Source organism: Macaca nemestrina, chromosome 17 (assembly GCF_043159975.1).
Source record: "Macaca nemestrina isolate mMacNem1 chromosome 17, mMacNem.hap1, whole genome shotgun sequence".
Lineage (NCBI taxonomy): Eukaryota > Metazoa > Chordata > Mammalia > Primates > Cercopithecidae > Macaca > Macaca nemestrina.
Window position 1 is genome coordinate 3,605,577 of NC_092141.1, and position 27,774 is coordinate 3,633,350.

The 27,774-nt window shown below is 37.4% G+C and overlaps 2 protein-coding genes across 12 annotated transcripts in view; both read right to left on the reverse strand.

The window, feature by feature from the left end:
* Nucleotides 1-1,138: 1,138 nt before the first annotated feature.
* On the reverse strand, nucleotides 1,139-2,083 carry LOC105471883 (olfactory receptor 1E2). The gene has a single exon (XM_011724689.2). The coding sequence runs from the start codon at nucleotides 2,081-2,083 to the stop codon at nucleotides 1,139-1,141; it is 945 nt and encodes a 314-aa protein (XP_011722991.2).
* Nucleotides 2,084-7,622: 5,539 nt separating this feature from the next.
* LOC105471893 (spermatogenesis associated 22) overlaps nucleotides 7,623-27,774 on the reverse strand; it is a 68,172-nt gene continuing 48,020 nt past the window's right edge. For 10 of the 11 annotated variants that reach the window (XM_071082138.1, XM_071082136.1, XM_011724708.2 and 7 more), the window contains 6 exons: nucleotides 27,520-27,580; nucleotides 27,296-27,391; nucleotides 16,382-16,724; nucleotides 14,024-14,153; nucleotides 10,771-10,868; nucleotides 7,623-7,951 (listed from right to left, as the gene is read on the reverse strand). In XM_071082138.1, the coding sequence (XP_070938239.1) occupies nucleotides 7,760-7,951; nucleotides 10,771-10,868; nucleotides 14,024-14,153; nucleotides 16,382-16,724; nucleotides 27,296-27,391; nucleotides 27,520-27,580 (920 nt within the window). In that variant the 3' untranslated portion in view covers nucleotides 7,623-7,759. The remainder of the gene's footprint in view (nucleotides 7,952-10,770; nucleotides 10,869-14,023; nucleotides 14,154-16,381; nucleotides 16,725-27,295; nucleotides 27,392-27,519; nucleotides 27,581-27,774) is intronic. The other variant, XM_011724742.2, reaches the window with a different exon arrangement.

Sequence of the window (27,774 nt, forward strand, 5' to 3'; positions counted from 1 at the left end):
TCATGGCAACATGGATGAGCCTGAAGGATATTTGTTAAATAAGTCAGGCACAGAAAAATAAATACCACATATTCTCGCTCACGTGTGGAAGCTTAAAAAGTTGGCAGTATAGAAGTATAGAGTAGAATATTGGCCACTAGAGGCTGAGAAGGGGAAGAAGTGGGGTTATAGAGGTTAGTTAATGGATTAAAACTTACAGGATAGGAGGAATAAGTTCTAGTAGTCTATAGCACTGTAGGACTCTAGTAAACAATTTTTTTGCATTTTTCCAATAACTAGAAGAGAGAATGTTGAATGTTCTCAATACTAAGAAATGATAAATTTTGAGGTGATAGAAGTGCTAATTTTCCTGATGTGATCATTGTACGTTGTATACACGTATTAAAATATCACACTGTACCCAATAAATATATACAATTATTATGTGTCGATGTTTAAAACAATTTTAAATAACTAATATAAATGAATGAGTGAACAAATGAGTGGGGTTCTTAAGCAGACTTTGGTTCCCTTCCCCATGCTTGAGAAGTCCTTTTAGGGCCTCAGGTATGACTTAGTTCTCAGATACAGATAAACTAAACTATGGTATCTAAGCAAATAGAAAGTTCATTTTAGGTTTGGGTCAGGTAAAAAGACATGCAGACATAAAAATTAAGAAGAAAACAAGGTTAGAAGACAGGCTGATGTGAACACTTGCTCAGGAAAATGAGTAAAAATATTTTTTTCAAAATTTGAAGTTTTGTTTAGTAAAGAAGGGGACTGAGATGTTTGGGTTTTATTATTGACATGAGGACAGACTATCATTTAATGCAGACCTGCAGGGTTTTTGTAAGTACACATGATAAATTGGTGGTTTAACAATGAAGACAGAATTTTTAATTTAAAGATTTTCAATCTTTAAAGATTTTCTTCACCTGGGATTAGCATAAAGGAAAATCTTCCTAGCAGGTTACTGAGAACACCTTCTTACTTCAACTACATGTCCCCCCACATTTGTTTTACTTACTCAGAAACTATGTAATATTACATTTAAACAAAAAGTTCCATGTGGAGAAAAAAAGAGATCTGCAATAATATTGAAAGATTAATGTCCATGTATCTATTGGATAAAATCATGTAAGACTCCCAAGCATCACCATCATAGAAGGAAGAGATTTTGCCTTTTACAAATGACCCTTTCCAGGGCTCCCTTCATGTCTCTGTTCCTCAGGCTGTAGATGAAGGGGTTCAGCATGGGGGTCACCACAGTGTACATCACAGCCATGACAGTCTCCTTTAGAGTAGAACTATTAGCTGATGGGCATAAGTAGAGACCAATAACGGTCCCATAGAACAGTGACACCACAGAGAGGTGGGAGCCACAAGTAGAGAAGGCCTTGCAGATACCCTTAGACGAAGGGACCTTGAGGATGGAGGAGACAATCCCTGCATAGGACCCAAGGATGAGTAGGAATGGGATGACAAGAATCAGCCCTCCCATGATAAATATCACCAATTCATTAACTCGAGTGTCAGAGCAGGCCAGCTTCAGCAGAGCAGACATATCACAGAAAAAGTGGGGGATCACATTGTCTGCACAAAAACACAACCTGGCCATGAGTAAAGTGTGTAACATGGCATGGAAGGTGGTCAGCACCCAGGACAGCACCACCAGGGCGAGACAGAGCATGGGGCTCATGATGGCGGTGTAGCGCAGGGGGAAGCAGATGGCCACATAGCGGTCATAGGCCATGACCACAAGGAGGAAGCTTTCTAGATCTGAAAAATACAAGAAGAAGTACATTTGGGCCAGGCAGTCTGCATAGGGGATGGATGGGTCGTGGTTCTGCATGTTCTGCAGCAATCTGGGCACTGTGACTGAGGAAAAGCAGAGGTCAGAGAAGGACAAGTTGCTGAGAAACAAATACATAGGCGTGTGGAGCTGGGAGTCCAGTTGAGTGAGGACAATGATGAGGAGGTTCCCCAGGAGGGTGGTAAGATACATGGCCAAGAACAGGGCATAGAACAGGTTTTGCTGCTCTGGCTGGATGGGCAGGCCCAGGAGCAGGAACTCTGAGATGCTGGTTTGATTTCGTCCCATCATGCTCTGTCTCCAGTATCTTTAAGAGAATATAATAGGATCCCTTAAAACCACCAATAAAAATAAATATATTCCTATGATACATTGTCAATAGGTGTTCTTCAGTCATTGATTTCACCATCATTTTCCCTAACAACAATCTGTATATTCAGAGATTTCTATAATTATCTCTATAATCAGAAATGTGCCACATCACAAAATCCACACTACTTTTCACACTGATCTCACTTTTGATAACATGTAACAAATGTTACTGCTTTCTTTCTAAAACACTCTTATCTATTAGCTTCCGTGCAATCACACTGGTTTCCTGACACATACTGGCCATTCCTTAACAACTGTTAATGGTTTCTTCTCTAACAGTATCTTATATATTGGTGTTTTCTGGGAATTTTTCCTAAATTCTGTTCTAATTCTACAGATCAAGCCCTGAAAGAGTTCACCTGTCCCTGTGACACTGATTACCGTCTAAACTTCATGGGTAAACCTTTCATCATTAGTACTGTATTACCAGTTGCTTCCTGATTATCTCCCCATGGATCGTGACCATACGCAGTTTAACAGATCCCAGATGAAACTCATCTCACCCTGCCACTCTCCCAATCCGCTCCTCCAGTCACTCATGTCGCAGTAAAAGGAATCCACACTCAAGTCAGAAACCTGGGAGTTTTCTTTCATTCATTTATTTCTCTCAAGATCAACATCTAATTCTAGCAAGTCATATAGATTCTGTACTTCGTTCTATTTCTGATTCAACCACGGCTTATCCCAATTGCCAAAATCTGCAACAGGCTGATGTCTTTTCTTGTCTGGACTATTGGAATAGTCTCTTACTTCATCTCCCTGCTGCTATGCTCACTAGCCTTCAATCCATTCACACTGTGGCATTCTAAGATAAAAATCTGATCATCACTCTCCTGCTCAGAGTCCTTATGGATTCTCATCATTCTTAAGATACAGGCAAAATTCCTTTCAAGGACGCAAACGATATTTTATTATCTGACCCATGCCTACCTCCACAGCCTCATCTGGTCCCACAGTGACTCTTGCATCAGCATTCTCCAGCAATTCTGGACTTAGAAGTCATAATTTCTTGCCTCCAGACGTTCACACTTGCTGTTCCTTCTGTGTAACATCTTCTTCTCTCTGCCTTTTACTTGGCATACCCCTGCTTCTCCTTCAGGTTTATTACATGTCACTGGCTCAGCTCAATCTTCCTTGTCTGCCCAGACCAGGTAAGACCTGCTTCTATGTTTCCACAGCATCCTGTACTCATCCAGCAGCATTCAATGACCTTGATTGCTTGTTTATAGCTGAGTTTCCTACCAAATTGTAAATTCCATACAGGTAAGGCCATAACTGCCTTCGTGACTGCAGCAAGGCCAGCACCTGGGATGCTGACTGGATATGGCCAATGTTTCATTAGTATTTGTTAGCTGTCCTTCAGGCTGAGACATACATTCCTCCAACTTTATTTTTTATTTTATTTGAGACAGAGTTTTGCTCTTGCTGCCCAGGCTGGAGTGCAATGGCACGATCTCGGCTCACCACAACCTCTACCTCCCAGGTTCAAGCAATTCTCCTGCCTCAGCATCCTAAGTAGCTGGGATCACAGGCATGCGCCACCATGCCCAGCTAATTTTTGTAGTTTTAGTAGAGCCGGGGTTTCTCTATGTTGGTCAGGCTGGTCTCGGACTCCCGACCTCAGGTGATCCACCCGCCTCGGCCTCCCAAAGTGCTGGGATTACAGGCATAAGCCACCGCACCTGGCCCCTCCAACTTTAAAGCAGTCAAATCCCATTGTAGTTAGAATAACTACTCCTATTAAATACTCCCAGAATTAAGAATTCACTAGCCTTAACCATTTAGTGCTAGTTTTGACGCTTTATTACAAAATTCTGAGATAAACTTCAGACCTATGGAAAATGTTAGACCATCCAACCACCCTATTCTTTATTTTAAAAAGACAGCCCATTATGCATGTTGACACTGTCATTTTGGTTTTGGTGTTGATGTCTACATGGTTCAGTTACACTGACATGAAGAAATGTATCTGAAAGTTCGTATAGTTTGGGGAGAAAGGGAACGAGGATATCCACCCTTGAGACCTCGCTGTACTTCCTCTCCAGATATCCATACCTCAAAACGCCTCTGAGCTAAGAAAGCTGAAGGGTATTAGGGTATATGAGAAGCTCCTTTCCTAGAGGGATGTAGCTGAGTCTAACTGCTGGGATTTTCACCCTGCTGCTGCTGTTTAATCTAGCCACATTAACAGGTTTTCACATTTGGACATACTGTGCTAGTACTGCAGGGAAATGGCATCAAGCGAAGTTTCACATGCCTGTTTTCTCAGAAGGCTGCCTCCTTGGGAAATGAGTGGGACCAATCTCTGGTGTCAAGGGTCTTATTAGAAATTCCAAACCGGAGAGACATCACTTGTGAATGCTGCCACTGATCGGGAATATACATTTCAGCTGCTCCCTCAATAATGCCTTTCATCTTCTTCACCTGGTAAATCTATACTTCTCAGTCTGGACTGAAAACAAGAATCACGAAGGTCACTGCTTCTAAAACTTTAACTGACATACAAACCACCTGGTGGTCCTGCTAAATGCTGATTTTGATTCAATAGGTCTGGTGTAGGGCCTAATACTCTACATTTCGAAAGTTAAAATTTTACATTTGGTGATGCCAATTCTGCTGTTTTGTGGATCACACTGAGTAGTAAGGACATATAATACATTTTTAAAGTAGAGATTATGGCACCATCCCCCAATAAATGTAATTAGAATCTCTGGAAGGGGCCTTAAGCTCCTTAAGTAATTCAAATATATGGCCGAGGGCTTGAAATCTCTGTATTAAACGCCTATCTCATAGAGATGTCATTATGTTGAAATCTACAATCATGAGAGGACATTGCATAGTATTAATGGACACTGTCATTAATAAAAAGATATTAAGTTGTGAACATTAAATCAAAATATTTCTGGAATGTAGAAAACTCTTGAAAGGCAGAGAGGTGGAGAAAAGGAAAGTTATGTCTGAAAAACTATCCTATAGAACATCATACAACTGGGGAAATCAAGACCCTCAGGCTGTAGGGATACTAAGGTACCAGCTTATTCACCCTCCTGCCCAACTTACTCTGTGTCTGAGGTTAACTCCAGGGCCCTGATCCAAAATCCTCCTCCCCTTTATTGGTTGCAACAGCCTTTGTAGTCGTCACCTATGTCTGTACCCACCCTTCTGACATCTCCTTTTCTACCTACCCCTGGCCCTAGGGGACTGTGCATCCCGGAGGAGCCTAGATCCTGGAGGACCTCATTAAAAACAAAGTAATTACACAGGACCTCTCTAGAACAAATCAGCGTAGAGTCCTGCAACAGTGACTGATTACAGCTGCTGATCACACCTTACACCTTACAGTGACTGATTACAGCTGCTGATCACACCTTACACCTTACAGTGACTGATTACAGCTGCCGATCCCTTTGGGGAATCACGAGAACGGAGAGAAGCTCAGGGATGGGTGCTTAATCACTGCCTGCTTAGGGAATGGAGAGCATGCCTGTGAGGTTTGGGCCTACATCTTGAGAAGTGAAGAAAAAATGGTTGGAGAAGTCACAGAAGCAAGCAGGGACCAGGCCGTAAATGTCCTGAAATATCTTAAGGGTGTAAGAGTTTAGGTTTTATCCTGTAGACAATAACAAGCCATCAGTGGTCTTTGAATAGAGGACCGCTATGGAAAGACATATGCTTTGGAAATATTTCCAGGTGGCAGAATCTCTCACTATAACCCAACTCCCTGTAAATAGGCCCTAGGAGAGAGAAAAATGGTAACCAACAAGGATCAGACTTCCATGACCCAACCATATACAGATAGAGCGAAAGGACAGGAGTAAGAGAAAAGATGAACTCTTCTGGATCACATTCAATTCTTCCTCAGGCAAATATGGAAAAGTAAATTCACATTTGCAGCCCTTTGAGCTACTTCTAGCTCCTTACCTCTCTAGGAAGACCTTAATAACCGGACACCATCATTATCTCAACCACTCTTCATGTGTCATATTACCTCCTCATACTAGCTTTTCCTTACCCTACAACTGATCACAAGACCACAACTGACATTTACAACTCCTTCTTCCACAACTATTCCATGTACCCTTTTACATAACTTCAGCTAGATTCAACCCACATTCCTTGTGAGTCTGAATCCTCAGTGTTATTGTTTTTCTTGGGTTGCTATAATAGTGTTCCATTAACTTTTACTAAGTGACAGCTAAAAGAATCCCCTGCATATCAGATATGGTCTTCCCTTTCCTCATTATGCAGAGAAACACAATTTTCCATTGTTAGCTGGGATTGAACTACCACAGGCAGTACAGTAAACTCCTTTTTTGCCTACTGATTCAGAAACATAAAGAACCAAAATTGCCAAATGGCAGTCTCAACTTTCAGTAGAATGGAACCATGGAAGCACTTCAGGTAAAACATTCCTTCCTTAAGAATTATATCAGATACTTCTTGTCCACCACTTCAAATCCTCTCAGCCATCTTCTCGTATTCCAGCCACGGTGGCAATAACCAATTCTGCGCAGACTTTGACCAGCTTCACATAGATTCGGTCTGACAGTATTACCTCAGGCCTATTCCATCTGCTTCTTGTGCCCTGCCATAAGGTTTCTCTGATTCCATGGAGTGGAAAATCATGGAAAAACAGCCCAATGCTTACACATACACAACCAGAAAGTACAAGGGCGTTGTTGCCGTGTTGGTCAACCCTTAAATACAGGTGCTGGGAGCTTACGCATATATGCCTTAGTCCCTCCTAGTGGTTGCCAACTCAATAAGCCATCCTAGTAACTGGTCTCCCTTCTTCCCTATTTAACACCCCCTCTATTCCTTACTTCTTCGCATGAGGTGAAATTCTCAAATAAACTACTTACAAATAAGACTTTTTTTAAAGTAAGGTCTGTTAATCAACAGAGCCCAAAACTGTGGAGGTAGGGAGCAAAACTTCCATGGGCACATTAGTTGCTCTAATAATGAGGAAGTCAGCCCTGCTACCACTCCTTGATTTCCAGACTCGTGAATCATGGTTATGGGAGAAACATGATGATATATGGGCTCCTGGTTCAAAGCACACCAACATTTCTGGTACCCCTAATTTTTGTTACTTTGTGAGCTACTTTGTCTCTAGCATTTGCAACAATGCCTGGCACAAAGCAGATTTTCATTAAATATTTGAAGTAATTAAATGAATCGCACAGACTAGCAGTTCCAGAACAATGCTTAATAATAGTACTGACAGTGGGCACACTTGTCTTTTTCCTGATAATGCAAATACTTCTAAAATACCTCTAATATTTCCCCCTTAAGCCCAATGCTGGTTTTTGAGCTAACTCAGATGTATTATTATCCCATATTAAATAAGCATCATCTATTCCTGTTATAGTGAGCATTTTTATCTAGGATGGTTGTGGATTTTAGCAAATATATCATTTTAATAAAAACATTAAAATTACACTGCAAAAACTCCACGTTTAAAAGAATTCAAATACTTTAATTCAACAAGTGAAATACAAGAAAACAGTAGCTATAAAACTATGGAGATGGTAAATTAAGTAATAACAGAAAACCGCTATAATTTATGCTATTTAAACTTCCTTTTATCACTACTTAAGTTTCATTCATCACATTAATATAATACCGCATCTCAACATCTGCAATTTTGACAAATGCCTGGAATGATTTTTGTTCAGAAACAGATGCCGGTCTGACAGAAACACATTTGAAAATGTTCTTTTTCTGGTCATAGTTGCCAACACATCTATGAACTCGGCCTCTAATCAGTCTTGGAAGTTCACGATCCTGTTTTTTAAAAAATGAATATCAAAAAATTAGTTATTACTTCATCCGAATTTCAATTTTTTTAGTATTTATATTATCAACTAAACATGTGTCATCTCAAAATGCTGTAAAAATTCCTTCACGTGAGTCAGGGCCCCACTGCTAACAAGACAATGATAGTTATTCACATGGTGCCCTGTAACAGATGAAAGACCCTCAATTGGTAGGGCTTTTACAAGCTAGCAAGTTGTTGCTCATTCAAAGACTAAATGACACATGAAATTACTCACTCTTTTATCAGATTCCCAGGGTTCTACTTTCAGTAGGCAGCAGACTGGGTGATTCAAAACAGCTCATCAGATGACAATTAGGATAGCTGGATGAAATGTTTTGTTAAAAATCTCCTCGTAAGCATCAGAGAGATATCAAGACAGTGAGGAATTACAGAGAACCCCCAGCCCTCATCTAGGATAGTGTGGGAGTCTCAGATGAAACCTGATTTAGGGGGTACTTTCTCCCTGAGATGTCTGCAAATTACAGAAAGGCAGTTCAGAGTCTAAGAAACTGAGCAGAGCTTTCACAGACTTGTATAGTTGGGAAACAAATGGAATCTTAGGCCCCCAAGGAAAAGAGATTCTAGTAACCGCTCCCACTCTGACCTGAAGCTTAAGTTGGCACCCAAAAGTTCGATGCCTTTAGAGACAAGTAAATCAGAAAAAGATCAGCAATCTCCAAATCCTCTCAATTATGAATAAAATTAAAGCATTCTGAAATTGCTTTCACTAAATAGTCACAAAAAGCACTAATTATAAGGGGAAAGACTAATGACTGATAAAAGGATTATACGAAAATGAAAAACTTCTGTTTATCAAAAGCCATCATTAAGTGGGAAAAAGCAAATGATGGATATGAGAAAATATTTGCAATGCACATAATGGACAGAAAACTGACTCCCGGAATAGTTTTTTTTAATTCCTAGAATCCGTAAGAAAAAGACAAATAACTTGAGAAGAAAACAGCAAGATGCCTGAACAGACTTTACAAAAAAAGATATCTAAATAGCATATGAAAAGGTTTTCAACCTCATTACTCACCAGGGAATTGTAAAGAAATGACATAACACTAAATTGACTCACCAGAATGGTTATAATAAAAAAGATGGACAATACTAAGTGTTGGTAAGAATGCAGAGCAACCACAACTCTCCCACACTGCCTGTGAGTACTTAAATTGACATAATCCTTTGAAAAATGCTTTGGCAATAACTAATGTATTTGAATATACACATGCTCTATGACCCAGAAATTTTACTTCTGGGTATACATCAAACAGAAATACATGCAAATGCATAAGAGACATAGCTAAGAATGTTCATAGAACATTATGCATAACAGCCAAAAATCCAGAAACCCAAATGCCCACCAACAGTGAAATAGAAAACTGTGGTATATTCATGCAACACAATGTTATACAAAGCAATGTAAATGAGTGAGCTACAGCTACACACAACAATATAGATGAACCTTACAAACATTTTGCCAAATAAAGGAAATCACATATTTAAAAAGACATACTGTGTGATACTGTTTTTATAAAGTTCAAAAACAGGCAGAATTAATTGATGACATTAAAAGTCAGGTTAGTGGTTACTTGCAAGTAGAAGACAAAAGGCAGTGAATGGGAAGAAGCACAAAGGTATTTGGGGGGTGATGGCAATGTTCTATTCTTAACCTGGGTGGCATTCACTTTGTGATACTTCATCAAACTGTATGGTTATGATTTTACACTTTTCTGTACATGACAATAACAAAGTTTTTTTAAAAAAAACATCAGACTAGATAAAAATAATACACATTCAAGATATTATAGGAATTGACAATTTTCTTGATCACCTACTATGTGTCATGCACTGTATATTCATGTTTCATCATTTAATCTCCTTAACAACCTTTCGAAGTAGGAATTTGTCTCCCGATTTTATAGATTTTTTTAAAAATCTGAAGTTCAAGTAATTTAAGCAGCTTACTTAAGTCATAAAACTAGAAAATGTTGGAGTAAATGCTGGAATCCAAGTCTGATTTCAGAATTGAGGACAGTGTCAGAATTAAGGTCAGACTTTACGAAGTTTATGTAGCTCTTCTACAGCCTCAATGTGTGTAGGTCAACAGCCTCCTTTGCAATCTCCAGACCTCTTTGTCACGAAGCCTCTTCCTTATACCCCAGCTCACTATGCTTTCCCCCAATTTCACAACCACTGCCCTTACCCCCATCAGTTCCTAACTCTTCACTTTGGTAATTATAACTACTTTCAGTTCCCTGAACAAGTGAAGCTCTCTCTTAGCTTCAAGTCTATGCATATGCTGCTCCCTCACCTTAGACTATATCCTTCTTTCTGTCGCCAACACATTTTGGCTTAGTTGATTCTTATTAGTCCTTAAAGATCTAGGGTAAGTTACCACCTTCTTTGAAAATCTTTCCCTGATCTGCCCCTTCCTTCTTACCTACTTCTCTAGCACCCTGCACATACCCAGCTCCACCATGCCATTCACCACACCACAGTGTAACATTTCTGTACCATTCTACTTGGGATTACAAACTCTTTGAGAGAAAGAGCCATTCACCATTTATATTCCACTTTATATCCCTCACACCCAGCACAGTACCTGGCACATAGTAGGCTCTTCATATTATACAAATAAACAACTTTCATATCAGAACTAAAATCAAACGAAGTGTTAAAAGTACTAAACTGTTAACAGAATTTAGTTCAACTGAATTATAGCCTGCATGTTTATATTCTGTTGACATAGCTTTGCGAAGAATACTTTAAAAATACTCACGATTTCATAAAAGACACAAGGCAGAGTATTTTTCCCATCCCTCATAAGAAAAGTCTTCGAATAATATGGGCCAGGTGTAACAGCTGAATCAAGAACAGCTAAGCAATATTGAAATGGGAGAAAAAATAAATGTTGGTAAACTGCAAATAAAATTTAACAAAGGGAAGCTGATGTTTAAATAAGTATCCATATCAACCTCTCATAGTTCTATTTATACAGTAATAAAGAAGACATTTTAAGAAGAGAAGATATTTCTCAAGCAGTTTTACAGGTAGGAAAACAAAACTTCTGACTCTCTCCAACTTAGGAACAGATTATATGCCAAGCTCATACAATTGATAATAAATGACCATCTGAAACTTTTTCCTTAGAATGTATAGTATAGAGTGGTTAAATCCCCAGAACAGTCTACAACATTATAATAATAAAATGCACATGTGTAACAAATAAGCATCATAATTTAAAGAAAAAAGAAACATTGAATTAGAATCAGGAGTCATGCATTCAAGTCCCAGGTACCTCAACTTACTAATATTTTGTGACTTTGAGCAAACCGGGTTTTTATTTTTATTATATACGTTTAAGGTATACAGCATATTTTCATATACATACAACATACTTTTATAAACATATAGTGAAATCATTTCTACAGCGAGCAAGTTAACGTATCCATCACCTTCCATAGTTATCCTTTTTGTGTGTGATAAAGCACCTACAATCTACTCTTAGCAAACTTTTAATATACAATACAATAATATTAACCACAGACCTCCTCTGTGCATTAAGCCTCTAGACTTATTCGTCCTCCATAATTGCAAGTTTGTACCCTACGACCTACATCTCCCTATTCCCTCGTTGAATAAATTGTTTAACCACTTTCAAATCTGTTTCTTCCCCTATAAAATGCAAATTGTAATTCATGTTTATCTCAAGAAATTATTATCAAGTGACAGCATTATTCATTTATTTAATAACCATCTACTGAGTACTGGTAGTGGGCATTTGTTATTTTGAGGCTGGCCTCCATTTCTGCTAAAAAGACCCAGATTATCCTTTAGGAAAATTCCATTTTTAGCCATATTATTTGGATAGGATTTGTCCCATCCCCAGATCCAGGAGTGAACTGTGACTGACTTAATCCAATCAGCATATTTTATTGCTCAACTATGTAGTTCAGGATTTCTGCGATGGGCATGTCACCCAGTCAGCAATGGTTATATGCAAAGACTCATTTGTTAGTTTTTAGGAAAGAGCAATGAGAAGAAAAATCTAAGAATATGGCAGTGTGGTATAAGAATGTAGAGTCTACAGAAATTTAATAAACAACTTGCTACCATAAGGGGAGAGTCAGAAGCTTCTGGAGAGACTACAGTCTGGAGCCTTAAGATGAAGCCAACATTATGACAGGCCAGAAGGATGCAGAGAAATCATTGTGTCATCTCTTGAGCAGCTAGATCAAGCTTTGCCTAAAGTCAGAAACCCAGCCACTTTTCAGTTGTGTGAATAATTCTCTATTCGTATTTAAAAATCCACTAAAGTTGTCTCTTTTTTTTTTGCATGGGGGTGGTTGCAACTGAAAGGGACTTCCTATATACTGTGCAGTGTGCTAGACACTAAAGTGCAGTAAAATGAAGCATCTACCTTTGACAAGTTTAGAGTCTAGCCTAGGAGCTCAGGATTATTATAGCACTATGAAAGCTCACCATCACATCTAAAAGCATGGATCCCCTTCATTTCTTGACAAGAATGTCTATTGGTGTTTATACCGAGTATTGTGATATTCTTAAAAGGATATTCTGGAGTGAACCTGAACAATTCACCAAAGAGAACCTGGGGAAATGAATGGAATCAGCATGTCCTTTTAATAGGCACAGGTTATTTTTAATATTTACATTCTGTAAATGAGGTGAGAGCCAAAAGCATCCTTCACACAGGAAAAAGCAATTTAGTGGGAAGTTTGACAGGGTTTAAGATCTTTGAAATAAGATGTTCTACCTCTGACAGTATTCTAGCTCTGACAGAAAACTGACATGAAATAGAATACCATCTGCTATTGCAGTTACATGGCTACTGGTAAGATCTGAACAAAATAAGAGCTAAGTCAAGCTTCAACATAGAGTAGTAACAGCCATGCCAACCAGCTAAGAGATATACTTCAAGCAACATGAGTAGGACTTCATGAAGAATCCCTGAAGTACATGGCAGTTCCAGAGGCCATAGGCATGGAAACCTCCAAAAAGCCAAAAATGAAAACTGAACAAAACCAGCCCAGCCAACACCTTGATTTTAGCACTGTGATACCAAGTATAGAACACAGTCAAGCCCACATGGACTTCTGATCTACAAAACTTGAGTTAAGAAGTGGGTGTGGTTTTTAGCTGCTAAGTTTCCATTACTTTGTTACACAGCAATTGAAAATGAATACAGTGTGCTTTACTCAAAAAGTCTGAGTCTCTACTGAATCCAATGTCACTTTATATAATAAAGCTTCTTCCTTAATGGTAACAAGAGAGAAACTGGAATCATTTTTAGGTGAAAGTTAAACATGTGAAATGAGTGCACTGATGGAAATCTACATCTATATATACACATATTTATATTTACATTTATTTCTATATATATGTGTGTGTGTATATATATGTAACAGGACAAAAGGAAAAGCAGGAGGCTGTATCAGTTTCCTATTGCTGCTTACAAATTACTACAAATTTAGTGGTCAGCTTAAAACAACACAAAAGCATTATCTTAATATATGGAGGTTAGAAGTCTATAATGAGTCATCAAAGCTGTGTTCCTCTTGGAGGCTCTAGAGTAGAATCTACTTCCTTAACTTTTCCAGCTTCTCGAAGACGCCTGCATTCTTGGCGTCATGGCCCCTCCCTCCATCTTCAAAGTCAGCAAGGTAGCATCTTTCAATGGTTTCCTTGTATAAGGGACCCTTATGATTACACTGAACCCACCCAAATAATACAAGATAATCCTCCCATTTCAAGATCACTAACTTAATTACATCTGCAAAGTCTCTTTTGCCATATAAGGTAGCATTCACAGGTTTTGGTAATTAGAATGTAGACATTTTTAGGGAGCATTATTCTATCTACCACTGGGACTAATATTAGAACTTCAGTTCTTTGAATACACTTTAGGGAGTAGTAAAAATCAGACTTTTATTTGGAAGAAAAAGGACTCATCAGACATTAAAACCTGTTGTCCAAAGAGTATCACTCAAGTATTTCTGAAGCATTTTACCTACCTAATACTTCAAAAAGAAGTACAGTTTTCTGTGCATGTTCACGCCAATACTTCATGCTTTCAATAACTGCAGAAATAATTCTTAAAGAATTAGCTTTTTCCTTAAACTGTAACTGAAACAATGAGGTTTCCTTTTGAAAAAATAAGATACATAGCATTAGAAAAATATTTTTTTTCATCATACTCATTTACCTTCTATGTAAAAATTCTAAGTCCTTACAATGGACAAGTGAGTAAAAAGAACTACTGAAAATTTTAGTATAGTTACTTCCCTTAAATAAGGCCATCATTACTATATTACCAATGGAGAGAAACCAGGGTGCACTTAGAGACAATTAATCAAGAGGAGAATTATTTATATAGGTATTCATTCACTCATTCATTCATTGAATATTTTAAAGCATCATATGCCAGATCCTGTGACAAATATAGGTAAGGCCATTCCTTTCCCTAATGCATTCACACTCTAGGGGCCTCTAGGGAAGGAGCCAGACATATTCATTCATTCATTCGTTTCAAAAGTGTTTACTGGACACCTACTACACGCCAAACATAGCTATTAAGGAAACATTCATGGACAAAACAGTCAAGATATCTGCTCTTGAAGATTTTATAGTCTAGTGGAGGATTTATAAAATAAATAAACATATAACAGAATGTCAGGAAATGTACTTTTTTTTAAGGAAAAAACACACAAGGTAAACAGAAAGAAAGAGAGATGGGGGTTATTATTTTAAGTGAGTTGTTAAATGAGGACAGTGGTAACAGCAAGTATAAAAGCCCCGAGATGGAAATGTTCTTAGCATTTTTGAAGATCAACTAAGAATACAGTGTGTCAAAATACTAATTTTCAAAGGCAGGGGGACACTTTCCTTTGTGAGTGTGAGGGTTGTGAAGAGCATATGATGGGATTTTTTTTCAAAACACAAGTAGTTTCTTCCCTCTTCCCCTCCTAACCAAGATTCTAACATGCCTCCTGTTGATGATTATGGCCACAGTAAACCACTGTTACTAAGGTGATTATGTCGTATAATTTTGAGTACAAGGAAACATAAGATTGAGGACCACTGTGAAACATGCTTTATTAATCTTATTTCCAACAAAAAATAAAACATGCAAAAACAAATTTTACCCCGATGGCTTACTGAAAAGATTGCTTTTTCAGACATATGGGCAGAACAAAAACTAACGACTGTAAGAAGTTGTTACCATTCCTAGGTTGAAAGGACAAGAGGAGAAAATAAAAGTATCAAGCCCAGGAAAGCTATACTCATGAAGGGGCTACATCATGCAGTGACACAGCCACTGCTGGTGATGAAACATTTAAGACAGGAGAAAGTGAGAAAACCCAACTTTTCCTCCCACCCTGTGATTGGTAGTACCAGTGACTCCTGCTGGCTGACCTCTAGCAAAAGCCAGGAAGTAAACAATCTCAGGATGATGCACTACGTAGGATGATGCACTACGTAGGACAATTCAGCCTTCCAAAACACAAAGAAGGGCAGGTGAAGAATCAAGTGGGCCAAGGGGCCAGGGAGCAGAGATGAGGAATAACCAGCACACATAATATATAAATAATATTTACAAAGAACAATTAGAGCACTGAGCGTACAGAGGAAGTACAGTTGAGACACAGGTATAGGGAAGAATATAAACCAAAGCACAGAGTGTATGCTATGTTTAGAGAACTGTGACGAGTCTGAGGTGGCTAAAGCATTGGACAATTAGTAGACTATGAAATATGAGGCTACAAAGGTAAAATAGGGTAAGATCATAAAGCAAAGGTCATAATAAGTTGATCACAAAGAAAACTATGGCCTGCAGTGCAAATCTAACCTGCCATCTGTTTGTGTAAACGTTTGTTGGAGGACAGCCGTGCCCATTCATTTATGTATTGTTTATGGCTGCTTCCAAGTTACAGTGGCAGAGCTGAGTAGTACTGTTGAGTAGCTGTAACAGAGACAGTATGACCCATAAAGCCAAAAATAATACCTGGCCCTTTATAGAAAATGTTTGCTGACCTCTGTTGAAAAGTACTTAGAATGACATATGAAGAGCCTAGGTAACTTCACAAACAATGGATAAACTGTCATTATCCTTAAAATGAGTGTAAAGTGAAAGTCAGAATTGAGTAGAAAACTCTAAAGTTTTAAAGGAAAAGGAGCAGCCATTCACACCCCTAAGAAAATATTTCGGAAACTAACATTCATCCACTTCAATGGAACTTAATATTTATGCCAATCAAGTAATGTATGTCATGGAATTTATTTCAGGTGCTCTTATCTCTGTAGTTTTCTAAATATTTACCTCATATTTTTTAAAACGTAAATAAGTCATTAACTGATATTTAAACATTTACCTTCAGAGTGTTGTCTTCTGGAATATCATCCAACATTTGTTTCTTATATTGATTTTGTTGAAAATTGGGCTTAAATGTCTGTAATGCACTGTTTTTGTCTAGCCCTCTCATTGTGGAGCCAGATATTTTTGATGAATGTGTTTGTCTGAGTAGCTCAGTTTCTTTGTTGCGAGGTAAGTTGGGAGGTTCGGATATTCCGAATTGTTTTTGTTGTTGAGCTCCTGAACTCATTGGACAAGAATTCTTTCCATCATTTGCCACTAAGTTTGTTCGTTTACACTGAGGCTTAAAATCATTTTTATTCCAAGTTTTCAAGCTGGTATTTTTGTTGTTATCTCTGTAGCTGTAATAGTGCAAAAAAAAAAAAAAAAAAAAAAGAAAAGAAAAGAAAAAAAAAGCATTTGTTTCTATATGGTTTCTTAATTACAAAAAAAATTAATGAAAAATTCATTTATATGGCAATTTATGATTTAGGAAGCACTTTGTTACTAACTACTTAGAAATTCCAAATACATCACAACAACCCTACAATGTATTATTACCCTCTTTCCAGATGAGAAGACTGATCCTTAATGAGGAATTAACTTGTCCAAAGTCATACAGGAAATTACTCACAAGTCTAGAACCGAGGAAATACAAGATCTCCCAGCTCGGAGTCTAGTACTACAAAGTATATTTTTAAATGATAGCATCCTTCATATGATAGTAGTTGTATCCAAGTGGTAAGATTTTGAAGGCATTTGTATGCTTCTTTATATATTCAATTTTAAAATTTTCTACAAAGTAAAATTTTAAGAAGCTAAACTGTGGCTTAGCAATGATCTTAAATCACAAGGAGAATACATATAAGCAGGAATAGATAGCTATTAATATTTGATTCGAAATTTTGTGGTTTTAATGCGTACCTTAAAAGCCCTATAATGAATCTGGTACAGCATTTGCCAGCAACATTAAGTGTGTTTGTTTTTTTTTTTTTTTTTTTTTTTTTTTTTTTTGAGACGGAGTCTCGCTCTGCCGCCCAGGCTGGAGTGCAGCGGCCGGATCTCAGCTCACTGCAAGCTCCGCCTCCCGGGTTCACGCCATTCTCCTGCCTCAGCCTCCTGAGTAGCTGGGACTACAGGCGCCCGCCACCACGCCCGGCTAGTTTTTTGTATTTTTTAGTAGAGATGGGGTTTCACCGTGTTAGCCAGGATGGTCTCGATCTCCTGACCTCGTGATCCGCCCATCTCGGCCTCCCACAGTGCTGGGATTACAGGCTTGAGCCACCGCGCCCGGCCTAAGTGTGTTATATCAGTTGACCAGAACATTATGCTAGATGCTAATGAGGCCAAAATCAAAAGCATAACTTCTGAGCAGCCTAGTTAGGAGTTCCACAGGAAACGAACTAGCCCAAGTCACAAATCACAAATTCTTTATTTATTTTTCTTTTTTCTCGGAAACAGGGTCTCGCTCTGTCACCCAGGCTGGAGTGTAATGGCGAGAACACAGCTCACTCTAGCATCAATCTCCCAAGCTCAAGCGATCCTCCCACCTCAGCCTCCTGAGTAGCTGGAACTACAGGTGAGTGCCACTATGCCCAGCTAATTTTTGTTATTTTTTGTAGAGACAGAGTTTCACCATGTTGCCCAAGCTGGCCACAAACTCGTGGGCTCAAGTGATACACCTCCTTGGCCTCCCAAAGTGCTGGGACTAGAGGCGTAAGCCACCATTCCCAGCCCACAAATTCTTAATTCTCAGGAATTTTCCTGGAAATACCACAAGTATCACAAGAGGGCAACCAATACAACCCATCCCTTTTTTAGGTAAATAATCCAAAAAGAGGTCTAGGTGCACTACTGACCAGGAACAAATCCAAGTTTTATGAGGCCTGAAGTTCGTATAATTTGGGAAACACTATTAATCAGGTACAAAGTTAGTATAAAATAATGAGAAAAGCAAGCACAATTACAACTTAAATTATAACCACCACAAACATCACGATACCCAGAAAAAAAATATTAGAATTATTAACTGCCTGATACTCCTTTATAGAAATTTTTTCCTACACTGAACACTTCTTCATACAACAATAATTTTGTAATTTTTTTGGACTCAGGCCAGTCTCAAACCCATGGGCACAAGTGATTCTCCTGCCTCAACCTCCAGAGTAGTTGGCACTACAGGTACCATCACACGCAACAATTTTGTAATTTTATTTTCAATAAAGAGAAACACAATTTTGTCTTTGCTCTCTCCCATGGTTATAGAAATTACTTTTATTATTCATAGTCTAGAAAAATTTATTTCAGCTTCACAACTGTCTATTGCTAACAGCACATTTGTAGTAATGCCAAAGATCACTGATCACAGATCATCATAACAGATATAATAATAATGAAAAAGTTTGAAATATTGCAAGAAATACCTAAATGTGACATAGAAACATGAGGTGAGCACATGCTGTTGGAAAAATGGCACCAACAGACTTGCTCAATGCAAGGTTACCACAAACCTTCTACTTGTAAAGAATGCAGTATGTGTGAAGTGCAATAAAGCAAAGTGCAATATATGAGGTGTACCTATATGAAGAGTGGCTGAGTGGGTTAAAGATCCAACTATATGCTGTCTACAATGAACTCAGTTTAGATTCAAAGACACATAAAAGCTGAGAATAAAGGGATGGAAAAAGATAATTCCATGCAAATGGCAATGAAAAGAAAACAGGGCTGGCTAAGTTTATGTCAGACAAAATACACTTCAAGTTAAAAGTTGTCTCTAAAAACAAAGAAGGTCATTATATAATGATAAATGAGTAAATTCAATAGCAAGATATAAAAATTGTGAATACAAATACATCCAATATCAGAGCACCTAAATATATAAAGCAAATATTGACAAATCTAAAAGGAAAAATTGACAGCAACATAATAAAAAGAAAGCTCAATACTCCACTTTTAATAATAGATAAATCATCCAGACAGAAAAATCAATAAACAGTGAACTTGAACAACACTATGGATCAAATGGACCCAAAAGACATATATAGAATTTGCCAACCAACAGCAGAAGACTACACATTCTTCTCAAGCACAGATGGAACTTTCTCAAGGATAACTCACATGTTAGCTCACGAAATCAGACTTAACACATTTAAGAAGATCAAAATCATACCGAGTATCTTTTCTGACCATAATGGTATAAAACTAGAAATCAATAACTGCTAGAAAATGGAAAAACTAGCCGGGCTTAGTGGCTTACGCCTGTAATCCCAGCACTTTAGGAGGCCAAGGCAGACAGATCACAAGGCCAAGAGATTGAGACCATCCTGGCTAACACAGTGAAATCCCGTCTCTACTAAAAATACAAAAATTAGCTGGGTGTGGAGGCACGCACCTGTAGTCCCAGCTACTTGGGAGGCTGAGGCAGGAGAATCACTTGAACCCAGGAGGCGGAGATTGCAGTGAGCCGAGATCACGCCACTGAACTCCAGCCTGGGCGACAGAGCGAGACTCCATCTCAATTTAAAAAGAAAAGAAAATGGAAAAATTCACAAGTACAACACCACACTCTTGAACAACCATTGATCAAAGAGGGAATTTAAAAAGGAAATTTAAAAATTATCTTGAGACAGAAACAAAGCATGACATACCAAAACTTATGGGAAAGCAAAAGCAGTACTAAGGGCAGTTTATAGCAATAAATGTGTAAGTGGAAATAAAAAGATCTCAAATAAGCATCCTAACTTCACACTTAAAGGACTTGGAAAAAGAATAACAAACTAAGCCCAAAATAAGCATATAAAGGAAACAATAAGACTAGAGTAGAAATAAATAAAATAGAGAATAAAAAAAAAAAAAGCAAAACTGGAACCGGGCGAGGTAGCTCACACCTGTAATCCCAGCACTTTGGGAGGCTGAGGCAGGCGGATCACAAGGCCAAGAGATCGAGACCATCCTGGCCAACATGGTGAAACCCCATCTCTACTAAAAATATAAAAATTAGCTGGGCATGGTGGTGCAGGCCTGTAGTCCCAGCTACTCAGGAGGCTGAGACAGGAGAATTGCCTGAACCCGGGAGGCGGAGGTTGCAGTGAGCCGAGATCGTGCCACTGCACTCCAGCCTGGCAACAGAATGAGACTCCATCTCAAAAAGAAAAAAAGAAAGAAAGAAAAAGAAAAACTAAGAGCTTATTTTTTTGAACAGATAAAGTCGACCGCCCCTTACATAGACTAAAAAAAGAAAAGATTTAAATAAATGAAAGAGGAGACACAAAATGGATTTCTCAGAAATAAAAAAGATAATAAGGGACTATTATGAACATTATATGACAATAAATTGGGTAACACAGAAGAAATGGATAAATACCTAGAAATAAGCAACTTGCCAAGATTGAATCAAGAAGAGGTAGAAAGCCTAAACAGACCAATAATAAGGAGATTAAAGAAGTAATCAAAAACCTCTCAACAAAGAAAAACCCAGGACCAGATGACTTCACAGTGAATTCTATTAAACATTCAAAGAGAAATTAATACCAATCTTCTTAAATTCTTTCATAAAACAAGAGAGAATACTTCCAAATTCATTTTATGAGACTAGCATCGCTCATATCAAAATCAAACAAAGACACTGCTAGAAAACTGAAGGCCAGTATCACTAAAGAACATAGATGCAAAAATCCTCAATAAAATACTAGCAAGGCAAATTCAACAGCACATCAAAAAATCACCTATCAAGAACTCTGCTCACTACATGGGTGAGGTGATAGGATCCATACTTCAAACCTTAGCATCACACAATATTCCCATGTAACAAATCCTATGTACCCCTTATATTTAAAGTGAAAGTTGAAATCTTTTTTTAAAAAATTATACACCATGACCAACTGGGATTTATTTTTGGGATGCAAGGTTGCTTTAACATATGCAAATCAATCAATGTTATATACCACAGTAGCAGAATTAAAGATAAAAACAGATGCAGAAAAAGCATCTGACAAAGTTCAACATCCATTCAGTTTACTCTAAAAAAAATAGGTATAGAAGGAACATACTCCAACACAATAAACGTCATCTGCAAAATTTCCAAAGCTAACATCATAATGGGGGAAACTGAAAGGTTTTTTTAAAGATCCAGTACAAGGCAAGGATGCCCACTCTTACCACTTCTATTCAAACATAGTTACAGGCTGGGCATTCTAAATCTGAAAATCCAAAACTCGAAATGCTCCAAAATTTGAAACTTTTTAAGCAACAACAAGATGCTCAATGGAAATGATCACTAAAGCATTTCAGAGTTTGAATTTTCAGATTTAGGATACTCAACTGGTAGGTATTCTGCAAATATTCCAAACCCCAAAAAAATCTGAAACATTTCTGATCCCAAATATTTCAGATAAGGAATACTCAACTAGTCTTGGAAGTCCTAGCCAATCAATTAGCCAAGAAAAGGAAATAAAAGGAGTGCAAATTGGAAAGGATGAAGTAAATGTCTCTGTTTGCAGATGACACGATCCTGTATGTAGAAAACCCTAAAAACTCCATTAAAAAACTGTTAGAACTAAAAAATGAATTCAGTAAAGTTTCAGGATACGAAATCAACATACAAAAATCAGGAGCATTTCTTTACACCAACAATAGATATCCCAAAAGGAAACCAAGAGAATGATCCCATTTACAATAACACCAAAAAGAATAAAATACTTAGGAATATATAACCAAGGTGGAAAAACGTCTATACACTAAAAAGTATAAAACACTGATTTAAAAAAAAAAAAAAAAAACACTGAAGACAAAATAAATGAAAAATCCTGTGTCATGGAATTGAAGAATTGATACTGTTAAATGTCTAAACTACCCAAAGTGATCTACAGACTCAATACAATCCCTATCAAAATTTCAACGATATTTTCCACAGAAATAGAAAAAACAATCCTAAAATTCATATGGACCCACAAAAGACTCTGAATAGCCAAAACAATCTTGAGAAAGAACAAAGCTGCATCCATCACACTTTCTGATTTCAAGTTATACCGAAAAGCTATAGTAATCAAAACAGTGTGGTACTGGTATTAAAACAGGCACACAGACCAACAGAACAGAGAGTCCAGAAATAAACCCATACATTTACATTTAATTGATTTTCAACAAAAGTGAGACGAACACACAATGGGATAAAAGTCTCTGCCATAAATAGTATTGGAAAAACTGGATATCCAGATGCAGAAGAATGGAACTGAACCCTTACCTTACACCTTACACAAAAATCAACTCAACCATGGATTAAAGACTTAAACCAAGTAGGAACCGAAACCATAAAACTCTTAGAAAAAAATGTAGGGAACAAACTCCTTGACATTGGTCTTGCAAATGACTTCTTTTAATATGACACCAAAAGCACAGTCAACAAAAGCAAAAATAAATATTTGAGAACTACATCAAACTAAAAAGCTTCTGCACAGTAAAGGAAATAATCAACAGAGTGAAAAAGCAACCTATAGCACAGGAGGAAATGTTGGCAAACTATATAACTGATAAGTAGTTAACATCCAAAATATTTAAGGAATTCACAGAACTCAGTAACAAAAAACAACACAATTTAAAGATGGGCAAAGAACCTAAATAGACATTTTTCTAAAGAAGACACACAGATGGCCAATAGGTATATAAAAAGGTGCTCAACATCACTAATCATCAGGAAAATGCAAATCAAAACTACAATGATATATTATCAATTCACACTTGTTAGGACAGCTGTCATCAAAAATTCAAAAGATAACAAGTGTTGGCGAGGGTGCAGATAAAAGGCAATCCTTGTACACTCTTGGTGGAAATGAAACTTGGTAGAGCCATTATGAAAAACAGTATGGAAGTTCCTCAAAAAAATTAAAAACAGAACTACTATATAATCTAACAATCCCACTTCTGGAGATACATCCAAAGGAAATGAAATTAGTATCTCAAAGAGATATCTCCATTTCCAGATTCATTGCAGTATTATTCACAATAGCCAAGAGGGCCAGGCACGGTGGCTCACACCTGTAATCCTAGCACTTTGGGAGGCTGAAGCAGGTGGATCACATGAGGTCAGGAGTTCAAGACCAGCCTGGCCAACATGGTGAAACCCCATCTCTACTAAAATACAAAATTAGCCAGGCATAGTGGCACATGCATATAATCCCAGCTACTCGAGAGGCTGAGGCAGAAGAATCACTTGATCCCAGGAGGCGGAGGTTTCAGTGAGCCGAGACCACACCATTGCACTCACATTGTCTTGTTGCCATTGCCTGGGCAACAAGAGCAAAACTTCGCCCGAAAAAAAAAAAATTCCAAGATATGTAAACAATGTAAGTGACAGATAAATGGACTAAAAAATGTATCATAAAGAGATAACGGAATACTATTCAGACATTAAAAAGAAGTAAATCCTGCCATTTGTGACAACATGGATGAACCTAGAGGATGTTACGCTAAGTGAAATAAGTCAGACACAGAAAGAAAAATACTATATGTGCTTACTTATATGTGGGATCTTTACAAATCAAACTCATAGAAGCACAGAGTAGAATAGTGGTTACCAGGGGTGAAGGGGCGGGAGAAATAAGGTGATATCAGTCAAAGGGTACAAAGTTTCAGTTACGTAGAATGAGTAAATTCTAGAGATCTAATGTAGAGCACGAGGACTATAGTTAATAATACTGTGTTATACAGATGAAAATCGTTTAGAAGGTAGATCTTAAGTGTTCTCATACAAGAAAAAGATGGTAATTATGTGAAGAGATGGATATATTAATTAGCCTGACTGAAATCAGGTCACTATGTATATGCACATTAAAATATCAGGTTGTACACCCGAAATATATATAAATTAAAAAAAAAAAAAAAACACTTTTTTTGAAACAGGTTCTCACTTTGTCACCCAGGCTGGAGGGCAGTGGCAGGATCTCAGCTCACTGCAAACTCTGCCTCCCAGGTTCCAGCGATTCTCCTGCCTCAGCCTCCCAAGTAGCTGGGATTACAGGCATGTGCCACCACACCTGGCTAATTTTTGCATCTTTTTGGTAGAGACAGGGTTTCACCCGTTGGCCAGGCTGGTCTCAAACTCCCGACCTCAAGTGATCCGTCCGCCTCTGACTCCCAAATTGCTGGGATTACAGGTGTGAGCCACCGCATCCAGCCCTAATTAAAATTTAAGATAACAATAGAAATACAATATTCAACTGCAGTCAGAACTGTAGCAAGGATGAGATTGTCAAGAGAGTGTTCCAGACGCAAACAGAGTCCAAAAGAAAATATTCCTCATACCTTTGGCCATCCTGAGCAAGTTGAAGGAGACCTAAAAGTTTAAAAATTTAGTTACATGGATATTGGGGGCCTGCCACCTCCTTTTATGAATTACTGACTTAAGTTATATACTATTTTAGATCATTAAACTTTTACAATAGATCTGTGTAACAAGAATGGTTGAAAGACATGATGTGTAATAGGAAAACAATTCTGGGTGTATCAGAGCAACAGGCATTCTAAGTATTCCACACACAAGCATGTTAGATAAATTCATATATTTGTAAAATCCTTAATCAAGGGTTTTTCTGGTAGTGATAGACAAGACAGCACAAAGTTACATAAATACATCAGAACTGTATGTTTTATGTACAATATATATTGAGTACTGAAGGAACCTCAGATATCATCTAGTTCAACTTTTTTCCCATGGATAAAGACATAACACTCAAAAAAGGTGAAATGGTTTGGTTTTTTCTGTTCAAAAATAAATTAATGGTTAACTCTGGATCAGTGCAACTATGAATAATTTTCTTTTTCCTTTTTTCTAGAATTATTCTATTATTTTCATAATGAGAATAGTAAGTTATTTTAGAAAAAAAAACCCTTATCTTCTGTTAAAATTTATGCATTTGCCTGAACCTGTTTGCCAGGTTGTATTCAGTTCTCAGTTTCTAAAGCCTTCATCTCACCGAGTATAATAGTGTATGCCTGTAATCCCAGCACTTTGGGAGGCTGAGGTGAGGGAATCGCTTGAGCCCAGGAGTTCAAGACCAGCCTAGGCAACATAGCAAGACCTCGTTTCTACTAAAAATTTTAAAATTAGCCAGGCATGATGGTGCAAACCTATAGTCAGTCCCAGCCACTCAGGAGGCTGAGGTGGGAAGATTGTTTAAGCCCAGGAGTTCAAGGTTGCAATGAGCTATGATCATGCCATTGCACTCCAGCCTGGGCAACATGGCAAGGTCCAGTCTCAAAAAAAAAGATTAAAAATGTTAAAAGTCCTCATATCACCTCAATCCCTCAACTGAGATGTCTTAACTACTAAGTAAGTACAAGCTCAATGTCTCCTCAGAGTCTAAAGCCAATTGTAGGAGCTCTGGCAAAGAAACTTATCCTTACTAATCTTACTAATTGTCCATATCCTAATTCTGGTGAATGAAATATATATTGATAATGTGTCTAATAACACAGTATCTATAAGAATAGGAGTGTACTTTGCTCTTGAAAACTCCATGTCCCAAGAAAGTCTAGACTAGGCTGCCAGAAACAACATAGGATGGCCAGTTAAACCTGAATTTCAAATAAGTAACAAATTTTTGGTATAACTATGTCCCAAATATTGGCTGTGACACATACTAAAAAATTCCTGATTACCTGAAATTCAGATTTAACTGGGCATCCTTTATTTTTATTTGCTAAATCTGGCAACTCTACCTGGACTCTAAACCTGAGGATTAGACCTTTAACCGGTTCAAAAAACCTTCAGCAGATTACCAACTGCCTGCATGGATTTTTAAATGTTCTCTACTGCTGGATTTCCTGTTGTATCCCAATAGTCTGACAGATCATGTATTAATTCAAATCGTAATATCCAATACTGGCTGCCTGTCCAGATTACAATCTGTTACCTAATTCTCTGTCTAGTGCTTGTCAGAATGGATTTTCTTCTAGCACCTGCAGTTGGAACAATGTCTCTAAGAACCATCCCAAACCATGAACAGGCCTAGTTTTAAGGCCTTGTTATGAAGAAACTTATGGACTGGTCCTGGGGAAACTAGCATGAATAATAAAATCAAAACTAATTTTTAAATAAAGACATTATTTCAATGTATTTATTAACAACTATATAAAAAGCTTCCCCTTTTAAAAAAAATACGGTATCTTTATATAATAAAAATGAGAATAGTATTAACTTCATAAGGTTGTTGTAAGGATTATTGAAATAACATATCAAAGCCCTTAACAGTGACTGATTTGGTGTTGTTTTCCCAGCACTTTATTTCCAAAATTATTTCCTTCAATATTGCCATTTATCCAAGGCTACTAAAATACAACCAAGAAAAATCCATGTTCTTTTTCTATCAATTTTTTCATACTATTTAAACATTAAACTTTGGTCCTTATGGCAAGAACCCTCAGCATCTTTTTGACTATCTTCTTCATTTCTTGAGCCCCTACTATTGCAGATGCATATGCATCTCAGCCTCCATTTTTCCTTCTCCTTCCATTCTGTTTACCTTGAAGCTGACTGTCTTATAGGATAAGACTGAGCACTCTAATTGGTTCTCAATTCCTAAATATAACCAATACTAAGATATGATTCCTGTCTATCTATTGTCAATGAAATCATTAATAACCCATAAGCAAAATCATAAATTCATAGAAATGAATATTATCAGAAATTTCATTATCACATTGAGAATCTTTTGAAGCATAATCACTGTGAAATTTTCGTATTTTTTAAGTTTTACATGCATGTTCTAAGTTCTTTCATAAAACATAACTAATACTGCCATAGTTATTATTTATAGAAATTTCCTAAATGTAATTCTGTCTGAGAAACAAAGAAGAAGTGAAGGAGGAGGGAAGGATGAAGACGACGACAGGAAAATGAGAAGGAATAGAAGAAGAAGAAAATTTTAAGTAGACTCACCTCCAACCACCCTGGCTTCTTTCAGTATTTGATTGAATAGAGTTAAAGATAGAATCTTGACTTCTCAGAGGACGAGAAACTGAATGTGGTATTTGCCTTTCAAGGGAATATGTCTTGTTAAATATTAATAGTTTGCTTTCAAATTGAGGAATTAAGATATACATAGAAGAATAACATCAGTCAGTAACAGACACACATCCAATGTTTTGTATTTCTCCACATACCCAGTGTCCACTGTTTTCATTACAGGAGCCAACTCTGCATTCATAGCTTCCCAGGCCCAATCTCAAAAGATATAAGTAACATAGATAAAAGTAAGATAGGTAGTATTTTTCAAAATGATAACTTCACACTTATTTAATTTTGGGGGTTTAAAAACTTGAAGAAGAAAATAACTTGAATATATGGACTTCTTTGACAATACTTTGTTGGAAAACCTGTCACAGCCTGCTTTATTAATTTTTATAGATGTCTGTCTT